At 36.7% G+C, this 14,371-nt stretch overlaps 1 protein-coding gene across 3 annotated transcripts; it reads left to right on the top strand.

Moving 5' to 3' along the window:
- Window positions 1–1,408: 1,408 nt before the first annotated feature.
- Window positions 1,409–11,773, top strand: LOC118804217 (butyrophilin-like protein 8). 3 transcript variants are annotated; one of them, XM_036564782.1, is made up of 13 exons: window positions 1,409–1,748; window positions 2,428–2,487; window positions 2,972–3,319; window positions 3,488–3,646; window positions 4,483–4,620; window positions 5,395–5,490; window positions 5,652–5,693; window positions 6,464–6,511; window positions 6,634–6,723; window positions 6,865–6,918; window positions 8,447–8,542; window positions 10,186–10,212; window positions 10,303–11,773. In XM_036564782.1, exons 1-13 carry the CDS (start codon window positions 1,739–1,741, stop codon window positions 10,830–10,832), a joined length of 1,698 nt encoding a protein of 565 aa, XP_036420675.1. In that variant the 5' UTR covers window positions 1,409–1,738; the 3' UTR covers window positions 10,833–11,773. The 3 variants fall into 3 exon arrangements, with proteins under 3 accessions (XP_036420675.1, XP_036420674.1, XP_036420676.1); XM_036564781.1 differs by having other exon boundaries at window positions 10,183–10,212; XM_036564783.1 differs by lacking the exon at window positions 6,464–6,511 and having other exon boundaries at window positions 10,183–10,212.
- The last annotated feature ends 2,598 nt before the right edge of the window (window positions 11,774–14,371 follow it).

The following is a 14,371-nucleotide window of genomic DNA, read 5'->3' as shown; positions in this document are numbered from 1 at the left end:
CTTATTATCCTAAAATTACAAATATTTTCTTAAAATCACATAGTATCTTGGTGTACGAAACCAGCTGGACCAGCACAGCTGGTCACCTGCAAAACCAGCATGTATTATGCTTTGGATGCTGGGTGTCCAGGTAAAGCAGCACCAGACCAGCTTAACCAGATTAGACAAGCATGGCATTCATGCTGTTTTTTTCAGCAGCGTCAATACTTAAGTCAAAATTTGGAGAGCACATTATTTTGAAATTTTAAGTCTTTTAAGCTTTGACATACTGCTGCCAGAAACAGAATAGGGAAAAAGGCGGATGCTTGCTGCTCTGGTTGTTGGGAATGGGCTTCCATATATTTAGTGCCATGCTGCAAATAAAAAAAAAACAAAAAAAAAACACCATACTTGTGATGCTGTTAGCATTTGTGGCAGCTTTCCTTTGTACTGCTTATTTTAATCTGTTTCATCAATGTGATGAATAAAGGTGATTTTGAGATTGTTTTTAATGTCATTGTCACATAATAGCCTAATGGAACAGCCCGGACCAGTTGTAGTTGGAACTTCACTTTGCAAGAAGGTAGATGTCCAGGAACAGGGTTGGTGACCATTGATTTAGGCCAGTGGTTCCCAACCCGGGTCCTGAAGGAAAGGGCTTGTATACTTGGCTTTTACACAGAAACTGTCTGTAATTTAGAGTTTGGCCTTCAGGACACATAATGTGCAGTCACCCATATAGGCTGATGTGTGATATTTAGAGTGTCACAGCATGTGGTTGCTTGATCATATACAGAAAAATAGCAAGGAAGCAGTTTAAACAGCAACAGTTCAGTATATATATATATATATATATATATATATATATATATATATATATATATATATATATGTAGAGAGAGAGAGAGAGAACTACCAAACTACCAAAGAGCAGGTATTATTTGTGCAGTGGATCAGATACAGCAGTGCTGCTGGAGTTTTTAAACACCTCAGTGTCACTCCTGGACTGAGAACCAAAAATATCCAGCCAGCAGCGTCCTGTGACCACTGATCCATCTACAAGATGGACCAACAGGGTCGGAGTGTCTAACAGAGTGGACAGTGAGTGGACACAGTGTTTAAAAACTCCAGCAGCACAGCTGTGTCTGATCCATTCGTACCAGCACAACACACACTAACCCACCACCACCACATCAGTGTCACTGCAGTGCTGAGAATGATCCACCACTCAAGTAATATCTGCTCTGTGGGGGTCCTGGCCATTGAAGAGCAGGGTGAGAGGTGGTTTTAATGTTAGGTCTTATCGGTGGGTGTGTGTGTGTGTGTGTGTGTGTGTGTGTGTGTGTGTGTGTGTGTGTGTGTGTGTGTGCTCGCTGATTTCACGAATCAGGAACTATAAGAGAGCCCTCTACCGGCGAAATACCGCTACTGCGGCGTTTTAAGGTGGACTGGAAAAATTGAATAAATCGTCAAAAACGTGCCTTAAAATGCTTGTTATTCAGCAGTTACACACAGAGGCATCGTTTTCAAAATCTGCTTGAGCTTGAGGACCGAGTGAGTCTCCTCCTTTGGATTCTCCTGCAGGGGCTTATCCAAAGGAGCGAAACCGAAGTGAAAGTTTACTCCTCTCTTCCGGAATTGTGTCAGGAACAGATTCAGACGACACTCTGGCTGTGTAAATACTGATTTACACTTCGGGAAGAAGCTCGCAGGTTTATGTTTTTTCAGACAGTTACTCTCACTGTAGAGCACTGACGCCATGTTCACAGGTAAGGAGCTCATTAAGCCTCGTAAGCTTCATCTTCTACGTCGTGTTTTGACTGTTTTACCTCAGGAAACAGAAGGCTTTTCCAGCACTGGGCCCGAATTGGTTGGTCGAGCTGGAGAGAATGAAACATAAATATTGTAGAAAACTACAAATCTAAAAGTATTATATTTATAATGTTCGCCTGAACCTTAGTCTTCCTGACTGACATATCGGAACACCTGATCTAGCTGGAACAGTTGTGACCAATTGTGGTTGGAACCACAGGAACAGGGTTGGTGACCACTGATTTAGGCCAGTGGTTCCCAACCCGGGTCCTGAAGGACCCCCTGTCCTGCACACCAAGCTGTAGGCTATAGAACATATTTTTCACTTTAGCATTACGCTTTTATTATTGTCCTTACTTTTAGACACTTCAGTTTTGTAGTTCTGTGCTATTTCTTTCACATTTTTTTGCATTTTTGTCATTGCTTTTATTTGTTGTATTTTTTTTTTTACTTGTTTTACTATTTTTTACTACCTTTTGTTTCTATTTTCTTGCTGTTCTGTTTAACGTTGCACTGTTTACACTACTTTTATATGTGTGAAAATTGGTATACAGATGAAGTATATTGTTATTAGTTAGATGTCTTCGGTGACTGCATTCACATATGGAGAATATTCATGTCTACTTTTGTTAACAGCTGTAGTGCCGAGGTGGGTTTGGCTGTTTCTCCCTCTGACTCTCAGTCATGCGTCTACTAGTGAGTATAGTTGTTCATTATCTTCTATGCAGGGGTTTTCATATGAGCCAAATTCATTTACATCCTGAAACCAAATTTCTGCAGATCAAATTTGCAAACGGGTAAACAAGCTAGCAAGCAGGAAAATGTATGCAGACAACTACTTATCTATTATAGCAATAGATATGCAATGAGAGCTGTAATAGCCTTTTTAATATACTCCACATCTGCTCCCCATGAAAAAAATGACACTTCCTTAGATAGTATCCCCTGTTTGCTGTTATATATCTCATTAGGTCTTGATAGAAAGAAAGTTCAGTATTCAGTGCATGCTTCTTTTTAGAAATTCTACACAGTGTTAATATATCTAAATAAATGTGTTGGAGGATGGGTACTCTTTGACTAACAGCACATCACAACAGCTGCATAGGTAAATTCTGTCAAAAAATCAGTGTTATGTATAGCCACTTTTCCAATTGTACTGCCCAATTTCTCTCTATTCCAGATTTATTTTCCGTGGAGGTTCCTAAGGCTTCAGTCTCAGGCCTGTATGGAGGCTCAGTGTCTTTGCCCTGCACTGTCTCAAAAAATATAGACGTGAGACAGTTTGAAGTGCGCTGGTACCGTCCATCAATGTATATCACACCAGTTCTGTTGTACAAGAGTGGCCAGATTGTGGAGACTTCAGCAAATAAACAGTACCTGGGCAGAGTGTCCCTCTTAGGAGCCCTGGAAAAAGGGGATGTGTCTCTGAAACTGGACAACCTCATGATGGCAGATGAAGGACTCTACATATGTCATGTTGGCAGTGACAGCTGGTATGACAAGGGCAACATGTCCCTGAAAATACGAGGTAAAGCTGAACTCTGAGCTCTTCCTGAAGACTTTCTCTGAGTCAAACTGTTGTTGGCTTAGAGCACCATTTAAATGGTGATTCTTGACACAGTGCTAGCACTCACATTATGTACCTGGCTAAAAGGTATTGGTGAATTTCATTGTGTAACATTGTTCTCTCTCCTAGCGGTGGGCTCCACTCCCATCCTCTCTGTAGCTGATGCAGGAGAAGGTCATGTGAATGTTTCCTGTCACTCTCATGGTTGGCTACCAAAACCATCACTAAACTGGAGAGATGGAACGGGGACAGACCTGAAACACGTCAGCAAAGACATGTTCACTGAAGGTAACCCTGTTTTAATGCTCTCCCTTATATTTTCAGTGACATTCAGCCAAATAGCAAATTTACAACTTCCCTCTCACTCTAAATGTGGTCAATCAGTGTTTGAAACTCTGTAGTTTTGTCAACTGCAGCAACAGTATACACTAAAGCTTCTATTGCTTATAGCCACCAGTTAGCATTGTGCAACTTGCATGTCTAAATCATCACAAATCTCAAAATCTAGTGTTAAACAATCTCAAATAGATTTGTTTATGCATTTTCTGACCCTTTATGACATACTGTTATCTAAACAATTGGACAAAAGTACATCACATAGTTAAAAACACTAATCACAGCCAACCTAAATAAGCATGAGGAAAGTTCAGTTTTGTAAGATGGTATAGTCTCAGGGTTGTGTCTATACCAAATGTAAGCTCTGCTCTACCATACAGGAAACCACATAAACAAGAATTTTTGAGAAGCAACAACCTTGCATGGTTTGGAGAAACTACTGGTTTAAGTATGCAGTTTGCATGATGCTAATTGATGGGGTATTAACCCAGTACAAAACTAAAGAAGCAAACTAAAGACGCTAAACTTGGCTTGGTTGATTGACCACGTTTGGGGTGAGGGAGAAATTGTTTACATTTGATTTTTAGCCAAGCTATAGCTTTAAACCCTGACATAAACTCAGAAAGCTTACAATACAACAAAGATCAACAGCATTTGAATGAAAAATTCAATAGTAAACATGTTAATGTTCCTGCTTTGTCAGTTTTTCCTTTGCTCCCATACGTCTACACTGTCTTCTAAAATTACCTTTCTTCACTTCTCTCTCTCTCTGTCTGTCTCTATTTCAGATTCTGAAGGATTGCTGAGTGTGAGCTCTTGGCGGCTCGTCTCTTCCTCTGAGTCAGGGTGGCTGTCCTGCTCTGTGGCTTTGTCTGCCTCTAATCAAGAGATGAGAGAAAGCAGAGTTGTGCCACACACTCAGACAGGTGACACTCTATATTTACGCTGAAAATGTTCCCATTACTATATCAAGAAAATTTTGTCTTGCTTTTTCAAATAAAAGCATTTTATGTATTATGTTAACAATTGTAGTGCATGTATGGAAACTAAACAGTGAAACAACTCATATTAAATTCAGTATGCTTGTGATGTCACAACCAACATGATAAAACTCCACCCATCCTTTCAGGTTGATTGGAAAAGAGTGTTGTTAATGTAGACAGCCTGTAACAGAGTTATTGTAGCGTTGTGGGGGAAACGATTAAGCGTTATGCTGTTCCTAGCTGTCAGGAAGCAAATGTATCATTGCAGCCTTCCTAAGGATCCACACATCCAAATGGAGTAGGGTAAACCTAATTTTTCCCAATATACTTGTGGATTTGGTCAATCAGCACCAGGGACAAGTTGACAGGACACTTTACTAGCCAGGCAAAAACACCAAATGTGGTTTAAACTGTTTTAACTCCAACATTGTGAAAGAGGCACAGTCTTCATGGCCAAACATTTTAATGCCTTAAACCATTCAAATAGCAAATGATTGTTGCAACAAACTCATAAGTAGGCAAGAAGCATACTAAATTTGGCCCTAAATCTAAAACAACATAGTCATGTTTTGATGGTGGGAATCTCTGAATGAAAACAACACATAACAATATTTCAGAGGAACGCAAATATCACAATGAATCTCTCTAAACAAATAGAACACAGTCACAGCAGAAAAGCCTCAATTCTATGAATTTGTTGGTTTTGTATGTGTGTAGTTGCAGATTCATGGAAAGAAGCCTTCATTGTGGTCCTCCTCATCTTGCTGCTGTTCATCTTGGGGTTTGGAGTGTATTTTATGCTAAATCGAAAAGGTGCTTTACTAAAGTAGGGCTGCACTGGTACTTACACCATTATCTATTTCAGGCAACCACATTTGACTCATGAAATCCTGAAGTCAGTGAATTTTTTACGTGATACACTGTTGGCTGATAGAGTGCTGTCTCACACTGAATATGTGTCTCTTGTGTTGAAGGTTTGATTTGTTCCAAGAAACAGAAGAAAGAACATGCAGAAAGTAAGATGCTGGGATAAAACTTTTATTGACAAGCTAAATGAATGAATGTCTATTAAGATCAAAAACAGAAAAGACAGGTCACATACAAAGCAGCAATAGCTTAATATGTTGCCATCAGAAACTCAACCACTATTGCAGCCTTAAAATATTGATTATGCTGATACGCAAGTCAGAGGGACATGATTTAAATGATGAGCTGCTGTCTCAATTACAACAGAATTATTAGTGATATTATATGAAAGTGGAATTCCTGTAAAATTAAGTGGTTAAGATGTAAACAAAGTCATTCAGAGTGTTTTGACATGAAGGTTGTAGACCTGCTGTGTCAGAATTGTTCACAGTGGTGGTGAAAGTTACATGAAAAGGTTACACTGCCTGTGCCTGAGACATTCTTTAACATATTTTTAATTAAAATTCATGGTTATCACTATTTTATCATTATCAACATTACATATAAAACTCAGAAGACTTGTGTAGGTTCACAGGTGGTTTTGGATGGTAAATAAAATGGCTATATTTGTATTGTAGGCCTTGTGACCCCTGGTTCCTATCACCACCACTGTAAAGAGATCAGTAAATTTCTCTATAATGAACCATTTCAGACCAATGGCATTTCATGTCATTTTGTGAAGCCAGATTCAGTTAATGAATTTTGCAATGACTTGTAAAAAAAAAAAGAATTGTCTGTTTACACTAATATTGCTACGTTGGTTAATTGTTGCTACATTTTCCCTAAATACTACCTGTACTTCCTTTTTTACAATCTGTAGATCTGATTCAGAAATGTTGGGTTTTCTTTGACACAGCATTTCATTTTGGTACGTAAATCAAATGTGATTTACTTAGATCACATGTAAAAATCTCATAATCATAAGGAGGAACGGGTACATAATCACCACCACAATGAGTAGTGCAGTTACTGAGTTTTATGAATCCTTAGTATCAGAAATTCAACCACTGAACTCCAGTGTGGAGAAGGAGCAGCATGAAGCTCCCACTGCAGATGCACCTCATCAGTCTGTGTTAAAAGGTTGGTTAAAACTCTCACCATCTATTCATGTTTGTTCATATTGATTTAGACCTTCATACAAATGTCAGACCAAGAGTTCTGCACTTTTCACCTCAGGGAATATTCTAAAAACAGTGTCTGTTCTTGTTGTTGTGTTCATAGGAGTAGATGACCATCAGGTTCCTGAACCAAAGGTTGACGGAGCATTCACTGCAGGTAAGTATAATTTAGAGCAGATTAAAGAAGATCTAACATTGAAATCTGCACATGCTGATCTGAGCAAATGGAAACAACACTACAATAGATGTTAAAGATTTAATGTGAAATACATTTCAGTAAAAAGGTTAAGTATTACTGGATGAAATGTAAGGCTAGGTAATAATAGGTGTATATATAGATGTTAAGGTGTGGGGATAAAGGAGACTTCATTGATAACATCCTGCTGAAGAAATGATAATATATATTAATATCAGATGTTTCAATGAAAAGTTAGTAAACAGGCATAAGCCTTGTGTATTATTATTAAGAAACAAAACTACTGAATTCATCTCCTATGGATAAAGATCAGCAAAAACAGACCATACAGCTACACCTAAAGCACCTAACTGCTACTAGCCGAGATTGTAGGTTGCCGGAGAGCAGCAGTAAAACACTTTGTATAAACATTTGTGTACACTTGTTGGAAGTTTTACATCATACAAGTTTGGGTAAATACTTCAAATCGAGAACATTTTACAATACAACACACAAAACATTAAAAATGTCTGTAGAGTTGAAAGTGGTCTCTGTAATTTTTTTTTTAATATAAAGTTTTAAAGCTACTTTCATTAATGTAATTGTGTTATGGTTGTGTAAACATACATTCATCAGCCACTTTATTAAGAATGCTTGTACGGCTTCTCTATCCTGCAGTTTTCCAATCAGCCAGTTATGGGGCAGCATTGCAGTGCATTATCAAAATCATGCAGACATGGTTCAAGGGCTTAAGTTAATGTTCACATTAAAATGTATGCAGAAAAAATGTGATCTAAGTCACTTTGGCATAGCTGTTGGTACCAGAGTATTAAGTATTTCAAAAACTGCTGATCTTTGGGATTTTCATGCACAACAGTCACAATAGTTTACACAGAATGGTGTGGAAAAACAGGAGACAGTCCTGTGGGCAGAAGACTACAGTAACTCAAACAACTACTCTGAACCACATTGGTTTACAATACATTGACCCTTGAGGTGGATGGGCTACAGCAGCATAAGACCATGTCGGCTTCCACTTCTGTCAACCAAGAAGAGGAATCTAAGGCTAGAGTGGGCAATGGCTCACTAAAACTGGACAGTTGAAGCACCTTTTAAATCTGTCCTGAAGAACTGAGGCTGAGAGCTCTCACCAACAATATTTGCTGTTAAAATGTTAATTACAGAATATTTCATAGAACATCCAAGAAAGTTTGAGTATTTCAATGAAATCTATCCAAAAATGAACATTTCAAAATGAATTCCTTTTTCACTTAAATAAGTATGCACATGATATTATGAAGTAATAAGTGATTATAGACAGATTCATACAGTTTAAGGTGTATATTATCTGTATTAAGGAAACGTATTCAGACTCCCGACTGGAATAGCGTGTGCAGTGATGGGATACAGTCCTCTTCATTGTCTTGATTGTCAGTGTTGCAATCAAATGTTTCAATAATCAAACTGAACTTGTACCAATAGTAGTATCTCCTGTATCTTCTGTTCTCAGAAACTGACTCAGTGAACCCACCCCATGTGGATAAAAAGCATCAGGAGCAGAATAAACTTCAAACTGTACTTACAGATTCTCAGACTGCATTAAAAGGTGGGTCAAAACATTACATCATCACATGGACTTCACACACTTGGTTTAACACAAGAGCCTGAATATAACTTAATGGAATCCTATATAAGTATATATAAGTACCCTTTATAAATTTAATGTGCTGAAAAGGGTGCTTTAATCTATTTCAGAAACTGCCGATCTCCTGGTATTTTCGTGCACTGCAGTCATTATAGTATGTAAAGAGTGGGGCGAAAAACAGAAAACATTTAGTGAATGGCAGTTCTGTGGGTAAAAGGACTGTTTTTTTACAACAGTGTTTTACAACACGCTGAACCCTTAAGTGGATGGGATCTCGAAGAATCCAAACTGTTCTGAGATCAGTGGGGGGTCCTACCCAGTATTAGAATGGTTTTCCTAATAATGTGGTCTATAAATATGGAGTCTCACCACAATATTTGACCAATTTGTTAAAATGTTCACCATTTGTACCATGCTGGTTATCTCGGGAAGATACTTTTAGGCATGGACCATTTTGGATTCTTAACTGGCTTGAGACTATGTTCTATTCTATGACGTTGAGAGAGCATTTCATCTGTATAAAATCTATCCCAAAGTTAACACTTCAAAAGGAATTCACTTATTATTATTTACTTCTATTAATACACACATGATATAATGAAGGAACAAGTGTAACAAGACAGAAAGGGCCAGACGCTCACAGTAAAAACCAAAAAATGAGGCTTGAATATCAAAGGGTTTGACAAGAATTGTGGTCAGTAAACAGACGTGGGTCAAATCCAAAACAGCAAATAGGTACAAAAGGGCAACCATAACCAGAGGGCAAAGACAAAAGGGAAAAAACAGAAATCCAGAAAAAACAGTCCAAACACAAAAAGGCAATCACAAAAACACAGGAGAAATGCTCAGTAGCTCTACAGGAGAAGCAATACCTCGCAATCTGGCTACATTAGTGAACCTATATGTAAAAGCCATATACAAATTCTCCTGCAGACATATTAGGCTTTCAATATTGAACAGTTGCTGCAATCTAGCAAATGTACATAATTATACCTTTTTTATTTAAAATATTGATTTATATTTTATTTATATAATTTGTAATTATTTAATCATAGCTCATTACTGGTGAAGACTAACAGGTCTTCCTTAGTGAAGTGGTGGAACAAACCAATCTGGTATAAAGAAGGACTGCAAGTAATTTGTCCTAATTATTAAATAGTAAAAAATTATAACTATTGCCCACAGTTAAACTCCTCATCACTTGAAATATTTACACTGAACTGCTGCCCTAGCCTTAGTTTTTTAGAAAGTGCACGTCTATTAAACTGACTTTACACTTTGAAAAGTGCAACTATTATTTTTATTTGATTTGTTTCAATCAAAGTATTTACCACATGAAATAAAGTGTACCACTTTTCTGCATTGTACTACCATTCACCAAAAGTTTTTGAAAAACTCCTATAACGCATAATTTTAATAATCAGACTTACATATGCACACTATTGTAATTTAGGTGAGTCATACAGCTTGTCAGTTTATTTTGAAGTTGGTTCATATTCTTAACTCCAGCCTAAGATATTGAGTAGTCTAAAACCTAGTCTACTGCTGTTGTGATTGACACAACTACTGTATTGGTAATGTGTTTGATATTTTTATTTAAGCAGAGTGGGACCAGATGAAAAGGTTTAAAGGTAAGAAATGACCTCACTTTAACACAACATTACTGCACTCTTGTGACTATGTATTGTAAGTTAATAAAATATTCTCCTCTGTTTCTGCAGTGAACCTCACCATAGACCCAGAAGAAACTCCACAGTTCCTCATGATAACAAACCAGGGAAAGTCAGTATGCTGCCCTGATTTAGAAGAGGTAGATAATGATGATAAAATCTTCACTTTGTGTAAAGAGAAGTTCAGCTCTGGAAAACATTACTGGGAGGTGAAGGTGATGGAGAGAAATGAAGATAAACTCTCGTGGTATGTTGGAGTGGCGAGTGATGAGGCTGAGAGAATGTACAGGGTCCCTTTAACTCCAGCTAATGGATTCTGGGTTCTCTGTTATGACAAAGAATCTGAAGAGGACTGTGGAGTTTACAGTGTAAATTTATTAATGCCACAACAGTTAAAAACAGTTACTAAAAAGTCTTCAACACTAGGAGTGTTTTTAGACTGTGATGAACACACTGTGTCCTTTTATGATGCTGATAGAAAATCACTGATGTACACTTTCACCAACATGAAACCTGGTAGATCACTGTATCCTCTGATCAGCCCCGGAATAAGAGACAGATTTCGCATAACAGTCTGTTAAAAATAAGATGCAAGGAGAGAACTGAAGGACAGCTTTGTAGTATTATTATCTTATAAAGTTGGTGATCTTATCCTCTTTGATTATATGGCACGAAGTTGTGTGTGTAGCAGGTGTGTATTTGTTGGGTGGATTATAAGTCTGCACAGCATATCTAAGTAGAATTGTCATTACAGCCAAATCAGTGTTGGACCTTTTGCATCACTGTAATCACAGCATCATGTTTTCTATTTGAAAGTACAGTAATACGTAATGTTAAGATAAAACACTGTTGTGATTGAATTATGACTTTGACATTTCAACACACTTCTTTTTGTAATTTCTTTTGCAATCATACACCGTGTTTAAATATATCACTGTCACATTAAAGCTCTAAAAAACTTGGGAACAAAAAAAAACACTTATTACATTAATTTCCATGATAAGAATGTTTTTCCTCCTCCTGTAAAATTACCATTTTGGAGAGACAAGTTTTTTTTTCTGACAGCTGGAATTTCTGTCTTTTTTCCATTATAACAAAGTGAAATTTAAAGGTTTGGAATGACTTGCCGTATTTACAGTTTTTGTTATTTGTTAGTAAATAATAAATAATGTATGGTAGTTATCCATTTATATACATTCGTGAAGTTATCTGCCTTGAGATTTGATCTTTTCAAGATTGCTACACAGCTTTCTCTGTCATTATGGAATATATTTTATTATTTTTAAGGCTCTGCTCACTATTCTGGACACATTATTTACAGCTTCCTAGTGTCTTACTAATTACCTGAAACCTATTAAGATGCAGGACTCTCATTTACACACTTGTCCCCAACTAGTTTGGTTTTATATTATTGAAAACACTGATTCTATGTTTATATTCAAAGAACTTTTGATCTATGTATATACTCACATAAAATGTGTGACTGACATTTATTTGCATTAATACATGACTTTATACAGAACGTATTGAGTGAATTTTATTTTAAAATATTTTTTATCTAAGCTTTTCACATACACATGCTCTGTGCTTATTCCAATATCATTATTAATCAGATAAGATGAAGTATGGAGTGTCTGAACTGTATGGAAGACCATCAGATATCCATAATATTTTAAGTGGCAATGTACTTCTATTGTGTTGTCTTGAAAATAACTGTGGCTTACTTAAGGACCACTGGTGCCTTTTCCCATCCAGTAAACTGCTCTGGTGAGGTTTTTACTGGTTATTGATTAGTGTTTCACTCCCCACAGTATTCATGAAGAAAATAATCACAGTAATGTTGATGTTGATAAAGAATGGTATGACAACAGCATGTGTTGGTTAACAATTAAATTTTATAGAAATAACTGACAGTTACAATTCATTCTTCCTTTAAAGCAAATGATGTTTTCAGGTTTTGCATCTGAACTTGCATTAGGAATGGAGGACTTTTTGTGATTGCAGGTCATGAAAATGTCACCATGGTGGTAATAATTAATTACTCCTTTCTTTTAAATCATGGTGAAGACAGTAATACAGTGTATTCTGTAATACAGGTTTCTGGTCTACTTCATCTGGTGCTCTGTGTTATCTCCATTTTCTTCTCTTTCTAATATTTACTGATCAAATAGTTTCCCTGTGCACTTTGATATAAATTTTTGGGGCCTCAGTACATTTAAAATGTATAACATTTTCTGCAATTAACTATTGTGCTTCTACTATCATCTCAGTGTGTTTAAAACATGTGTAGCCTAATAGTAACTGACACATCTTAATAATTGTAATAGCTGTAAATGAGAGCTATAAATAAAGTAGAAAAGCTACCACAGAATAAAACCAAATCAAAAAGTACTGTGCCTACAGAAAATCTGCAGTCACTTTTTGTCTTACAGCCGGAAATCAAAACTCACTAAAAATCTTTCTCCAGCTTTATTTACACATTTTGCCTAACATTCAAGTAATAAGGAAAAAGCAAATGGTTCTGAAAATGAATAAAAAATGAAAAACTAGAATAACAGGGTTGGAAAAGTGATCAGTCCCTTGACTCAGTACTTTGTTGAGCCACCTTTTAATTACAGCCATCAGTCTGTTGAACATGTTCCTACCAGCTTTGGGAAATAGGTTGGGGAATATTTGTGCATTCATCCATGCAGAATTGTTAGAGTTCAATCAAATATCGTGGTGACCAGCCATGCTCTGTTCTCAGGTTTTCCATTGGATTTAGGACAGGGCTCTGCCTTGGCTGCTGAAGGACATTCACCTTCCTGTCCTTAAGCCACTGCTTTGTTTTTTGGCAATGTGTTTAGGGTCGTTATGCTGGAAGGTGAACCTCCTGACCATCTTCACCTGTCTAGCAGAGGGCTGCATGTTTTCCCCAAGAATTTGGATGTACTTGGCAGCATCCATTTTCCCTTCAATCCTGACTAATTGCCCAATTCCTGCTGAAAAGAAACACTCCAACACAATATGTCCACCACCGTACTTCACGGTAGATATGGTATATTTTCAGTGGTGTGCTGTGTTTGGGTTTTCACCGCTTGGAGTTCAGTCCCAAAAGTTTAATCTTGGTCTCATCTGACCGTTCTTTGCAAGACATTGGTGGTGCCATACACTTTCCACTTATCGACTGTGCTCTGAACAGTACGCAAAGGGATAGTTAAAGCTACTGATTTTTTTGTATCCTTCTATTAACTTGTGCCTTTCCACAACTTTATCACAGAGCCCTTTTGAAAGCACCTTTCCAACCGTGCTGAATGTTTGTGTTACCTTACACTGCTAGTAGTGGAATCCTCAAGGAGCAGCTGGTTTGGTTCTGAAGTAATCAAAACGTCTACAATTGATGTGAGCCAGTTAACCTGGTGTGTGATCTGGAAGGTGATTGGTTGTGGCTCATTAGCCTGAGGTAGGTTGTACCTGAGCAAGTTTATTTTGGTTAAAGTCCATTGCATGGCTATTAAGTGATACATTTAGCCTTAATTAAAAATCCAAATTAGTTAGCCATATTAAATTAGTTTAGGTTTGGGAGTACATACTGTTTTTGTTTATAATTAAAGTTAATGTGAGTTTTTACTGTTAACTGTTTAATATTTAAGTTAATAAAATCTTAAGTCAATAAACATAAATCTTTAAAAAAGCTATAAACAAATAAAAACGTGAATACATCATAATTCTTGTTTTTTGGGAAAGTTAATATGTAAACCAATTTTGATCAAATATAGTAGTTTTCAATGAAATATAGCTCTGACGTAATTTTAGACACATAGTGTAGTTTTACGAATTGCCTGCACAAATGAATAATTTTTAGGTGTGAAAAAATATGGATGCACCACATAAAAAGAAAATAAAAAAATACTTGATCAGAGCGGTCAGAAAAAAAAAACTTGTATATCCAAAATTTTACAGGAGAGAGAAAAATTTTCTTGTACTAGAAGGTAATATTAAGCTGTAGTTTTTATAAGTAATATGAGAAATTGAAAATTTTCTGTTGGTCCATTCATCATGACATTCAAATACAATGCAAAGGGTAACTGGAGCTTTCAAAATATGATAATATAAAAAAATACAAAAATAGAGATGAGTT

The sequence above is a fragment of the Colossoma macropomum genome, unplaced genomic scaffold (assembly GCF_904425465.1).
Source record: "Colossoma macropomum unplaced genomic scaffold, Colossoma_macropomum, whole genome shotgun sequence".
Taxonomy (NCBI): Eukaryota; Metazoa; Chordata; class Actinopteri; order Characiformes; family Serrasalmidae; genus Colossoma; species Colossoma macropomum.
Note: the sequence above shows the minus strand (reverse complement) of the source record. Positions and strands in the feature narration are given on the sequence as shown.

Excerpts from the sequence above, each read along its gene's own strand:
- LOC118804217 (XM_036564781.1), top strand. Across the intron at positions 4,621-5,394 it reads TGTGCCACACACTCAGACAG|TTGCAGATTCATGGAAAGAA; the intron begins GTGACACTCTAT and ends GTATGTGTGTAG. Across the intron at positions 8,543-10,182 it reads TTCTCAGACTGCATTAAAAG|CAGAGTGGGACCAGATGAAA; the intron begins GTGGGTCAAAAC and ends TTTTTATTTAAG.